At 41.0% G+C, this 4,674-nt stretch overlaps 1 protein-coding gene across 1 annotated transcript in view; it reads left to right on the top strand.

Moving 5' to 3' along the window:
- Nucleotides 1–1,272: 1,272 nt before the first annotated feature.
- LOC102208149 (protein NLRC3-like) overlaps nucleotides 1,273–4,674 on the top strand; it is a gene marked incomplete at its 3' end in the record, with an annotated part of 6,579 nt that continues 3,177 nt past the window's right edge. The window contains exons 1-3 of the mRNA XM_013908022.1: nucleotides 1,273–1,332; nucleotides 2,150–2,369; nucleotides 2,467–4,252. Of these exons, the coding sequence (XP_013763476.1) occupies nucleotides 1,273–1,332; nucleotides 2,150–2,369; nucleotides 2,467–4,252 (2,066 nt within the window). The remainder of the gene's footprint in view (nucleotides 1,333–2,149; nucleotides 2,370–2,466; nucleotides 4,253–4,674) is intronic.

The raw sequence follows: 4,674 nt of genomic DNA, 5'->3' as shown, positions 1-4,674 counted from the left end.
TGATTTAACACTGAACGATATAACAAAGACCAAATTATAACTGGGGTGTTCCCTTTTTTCCTTGTATGAAGACATAAACTGAACTAACATCCCCATAAGTCTTTTTATCTCTTAACTTTTTAACTATTAGTGTAATCCAGATTTACCAGCCACACATTTCAACTTAAACACAGATGTTAACCTTTTACACTCGCACTTAATTTAGAGATCAGTGTAATCAGTTTAAAGGAATCAAGCTAAACCAACTTAGTAATAAAATATTCAAAGAAAATCGTCTTGTATTTTTGTACAAAATGGTTACAGTTTCTTCACGTTGTCTCCACAGAGCTGATCAGGAGAGTTCAGATGTTTCAAGTCTTCAGCATCAAACTGATCTGGACTCAGTATTTAAGGTTTGTACATGTACACCAAACTCTGTTTGTAATTATTTTAATGTTGCACTTTTTAGAGTATCAACGATATTAACGTGTCTGACAGGAAAAGGAATCCAATACTCGTCATATAATAATGGCAAAATTCAACTCAATTCTTGTTAAATCAAAGTTTCAAAGTGCTGAACAATAAGAAAACTTACAATGGAAATTTAAAATGCAAAAGAATGAGCGAGAAAGAAAACCACACACATTATTAAATCCTGAAAAGGATTTGATAAAACCATTAGGAGCTAAATATTCATTTTGGAACAGCTGATTAAAATATTGTGATGAGCTCAGATCAAGCAGAATAAAGACAGAGTAGAGCCCAGAGCCAGGAGAGAGCAACAGATCACTGAGACCTTGATCAAAGCAATCTCAGGATTATGATGCGAACAGAAGGCAGATTGAAATTTTAAAAAAATCTGATTGTTTCTAATATCATGAACTGAGTGGCAACAGATTGATAAAATTTATACTGTAGAGATAAAATTGGGAGATCAAAACAGGCTTTCATGAACTCCTGTGTATAGAGTCATACACTCGTTTGGCTCTCGGCGAAGGCAGTCGCACTTTTTCTCCTCTCCTCCTTCCCCTTATCTTCCCTGCTTAGCCTCTTGTGTCCTTGTCTTGTTTCGTGTGTATTACTTTCCCTGGAACACTCTCTCACAGTCTGTTCTCTCCTGATAACGACTGTATGTTGATTGTTCTTCCCACTCTATGCAAGGCCACCTGGGTTGGCTGGAAGACTGTTTACTTAGCCTGGTAGGGTGAAGGACACTGTCTCAGCTGAACTATGGACACGCACACACATACACTTACACTGATAAGCACTCACACATTCCCCCCTCCCCTTCCAATGCCTTCGATGCTTGTTGCCTCCTGGGAACACAGGGCGGGTCTGGGCCTGCGCTGGAGAGTCAGCGCAGTGGCAGGATGGCTGCTGTGTTGCCTGGGATTACTCCTCATCCCCTACCCAACCCTGTTGCTGGTCACGTGCTCTATAATGTTGTACTGTGGACATTTATGTGCTTTCTGTGCAGAGGAGGTTTTTTTTGTTTCCTGTTCTCATGCTGTCCTCCTATAGCCCAGCATGAGTAGAGGTCTCTTATTTTCCTCCACTGCATGTGGCGAATAAAATTTGAACTTGAACTTGAATGTGAGGCCATTTATGTACACATGTATATAACAATTTATTATCTTTTTTTTATTTTTAGAAATGACAAAGAGTGTTATTCAGAATGTTGTATGGAAAAGTATTTTAAGAAAAATGATGCAGTGATGATGCGTGGGTTCCCTCCAGGTCCAAAGACCGTCCAAAGACATGCAGCTTGTGGGGATAGGTTAATTGGATAATCCAAATTGTCACTAGGTGTGGATGTGCGAGTGAATGTGAGTGCGAATGGTTGTCTGTCCCTGTGTGTTGGCCCTGCGACAGACTGGCGACCTGTCCAGGGTGTACCCCGCCTCTTGCCCTATGACAGCTGGGATAGGCTCCAGCGCCCCCCGCGACCCTGAAAAGGATAAGCAGAAGCGAATGGATGGATGAATGATGCAGTGATGTTATGAAACGATGAAATGTTGAAATTCTATTGTTTTCTCTGATGGGAGTTTGTTTTAAATTGTTACTTGCTTATTTTTTGTTCAATTGAAAAGAGGCACAAAATATATCTGTAAAAAATTATTTTTACTATGAAAATCAGATTTTTCACAAATTAAGATTGTGTCATTTCCAGATGCTGGAAGACAACATTATTACTTTTGTCAAGAACGAGCTAAAGAAGCTGCAGAACGATCTGAATCCACATTATTCAGAGTGTCAGAGGGATGAAGAGGAGGTGCTGGACAGTGAGGAAGAGAAGCAGAGAAGGAGCAGCAGAGAGGCATTTCTGAAACTTGCAGTTAACTTCCTGAGAATAATGAAACAGGAGGAGCTGGCTGACTGTCTGCAGAGCAGTGAGAGGATTTCTCTTCATAAATTCCGTCTTTACAGGAATGAAATTGTCACATTTTCTATAATCATAACACTCATGTTTCTGGTGCTTTCCTGTAAAAAATCCTGATCCACTTTGTGAGAATACATTTAAATGTAACCTGAAGAAGAAATTCCAGTGTGTCTTTGAGGGAATTGCTAAACCAGGACCCCAAACCACTCTAAATGAGATCTACACAGAGCTCTACATCACAGAGGGAGGGACCGGAGAGGTCAACACTGAACTTGAGGTCAGACAGATTGAAATGTTTTCCTGGAAACCAAACAGACCAGATACAACAATCAGGTGTGAAGAAATCTTTAAAGCGTCAACTGAAAGAGACAAACCAATCAGAACAGTTCTGACCAAAGGAGTGGCTGGCATCGGGAAAACATTCCTGACACAAAAGTTCACTTTGGACTGGACTGAAGACAAGACCAACCAGGACATCCAGTTCATTTTTCCATTCCCATTCAGAGAGCTGAATTTACTGAGGGATAAAAAGTTCAGCTTAGTGGGGCTTATTCATCACTTCTTCACTGAAATCAAAGAAGCAGGAATCTGTAACTTTAAAAAGTTCAAAGTTGTGTTCATCTTTGATGGCCTGGATGAGTGTCGACTTCCTCTGAACTTCCACATCACTGAGATCCTCACTGATGTTACAGAGTCCACATCAGTGGATGTGCTGCTGACAAACCTCATCAGGGGAAAGTTGCTTCCTTCTGCTCACATCTGGATAACCACACGACCTGCAGCAGCCAATCAGATCCCTGCTGAATATATAGAGATGGTTACAGAGATCAGAGGGTTCACTGACCCAAAGAAGGAAGAGTACTTCAGGAAGAGACTTACAGACAAGGAAGAGGCCAACACCATAATCTCTCACATCAAGACATCACGAAGCCTCCACATCATGTGTCACATCCCAATCTTCTGCTGGATAACTGCTGCAGTTCTAGAGAGCGTGTTAAAAACCAAACAGGCTGGAGGAAAGCTGCCCAAGACACTGACTGAGATGTACATTCACTTCCTGGTGGTTCAGACCAAAGTGAAGAACATCAAGTATGATGGAGGAGCTGAGACAGATCCTCTCTGGAGTCCAGAGAACAGGAAGATGATTGAAGCACTGGGGAAACTGGCGTTTGAGCAGCTGCAGAAAGGAAACCTGATCTTCTATGAATCAGACCTGACAGAATGTGGCATTAATGTCAGAGAGGCCTCAGAGTGCTCAGGAGTGTTCACACACGTCTTTAAAGAAGAGAGAGGGCTGTACCAAGAGAAGGTTTGCTGTTTTGTCCATCTGAGTGTTCAGGAGTTTTTTGCAGCTCTTCATGTCCATCTGACATTCACCAGCTCTAGTGTCAACCTGCTGGAAAAGGAACAAATGGCCTCAGTGCATACTGGAGAGTCTTTAGTACAAAATTTCTACCAGAGTGCTGTGGACAAGTCCTTGAAGAGTCCAAATGGACATCTGGACTTGTTTCTTCGCTTCTTCCTGGGTCTTTCAATACCAGCCAATTGGGATCACCTACAAGGCCTGCAGGCCATCAGCTCACAGATAAATCAGGAAACAGTTAAATACATTAAAGAAAAAATGAATGGCACTCTCTCTCCAGAGAAAAGCATTAATCTTCTCCACTGTTTGAATGAATTGAAGGATGACTCTGTAGTGAATAAGGTCCAGCATCACCTGGGTTCAGGACATCTGTCTAAAGTTAATCTCTCTCCTGCTCAGTGGTCAGCTCTGGTCTTCATCCTACTGTCATCAGAAACAGGTGTGGATGTGTTTGACCTGAGGAAATACTCAGCTTCAGAAGAGGCTCTTCTGCAGCTTCTGCCAGTGGTCAAAGCCTGTAAGAAAGCCCAGTAAGTATCCAGTAGGGCTGGGTATCGTCACTGATTTCTAGAATCAATTCGATTCCGATTCACAAGGTCCCGAATCTATTCAATCCACGATTCGATTTGATTCGATTCAATTTGATTAGATTTGAATGGGGAAATTTTACCTCAGACAGTCAGAAATATTATAATTCTGATCAGGTATCAGTACATTTCCATATTTTTATATCTATCTTATATCTATCATCTCTGTAGCAGATGACCTTAAAAATGTTCTGCAGTAGATCAAAAACGAAAGAAAACTATTAATCAACATATGAACATTACCTGATGATGCTGAAGTGAAGTGTGACAGGTTGAAGGACTACTGCATATAAAACTGTTCAGTTAATACTAATTCATATCTGTTGATATAAGGACGAAAATAATGTAAATATGGTAAGAAAATG

This window comes from Pundamilia nyererei, unplaced genomic scaffold (genome assembly GCF_000239375.1).
Source record: "Pundamilia nyererei isolate P.nyererei 1_Seehausen unplaced genomic scaffold, PunNye1.0 scaffold00815, whole genome shotgun sequence".
In the NCBI taxonomy this organism is placed as follows: domain Eukaryota; kingdom Metazoa; phylum Chordata; class Actinopteri; order Cichliformes; family Cichlidae; genus Pundamilia; species Pundamilia nyererei.
This window is presented reverse-complemented; position numbering and strand designations above follow the sequence as displayed.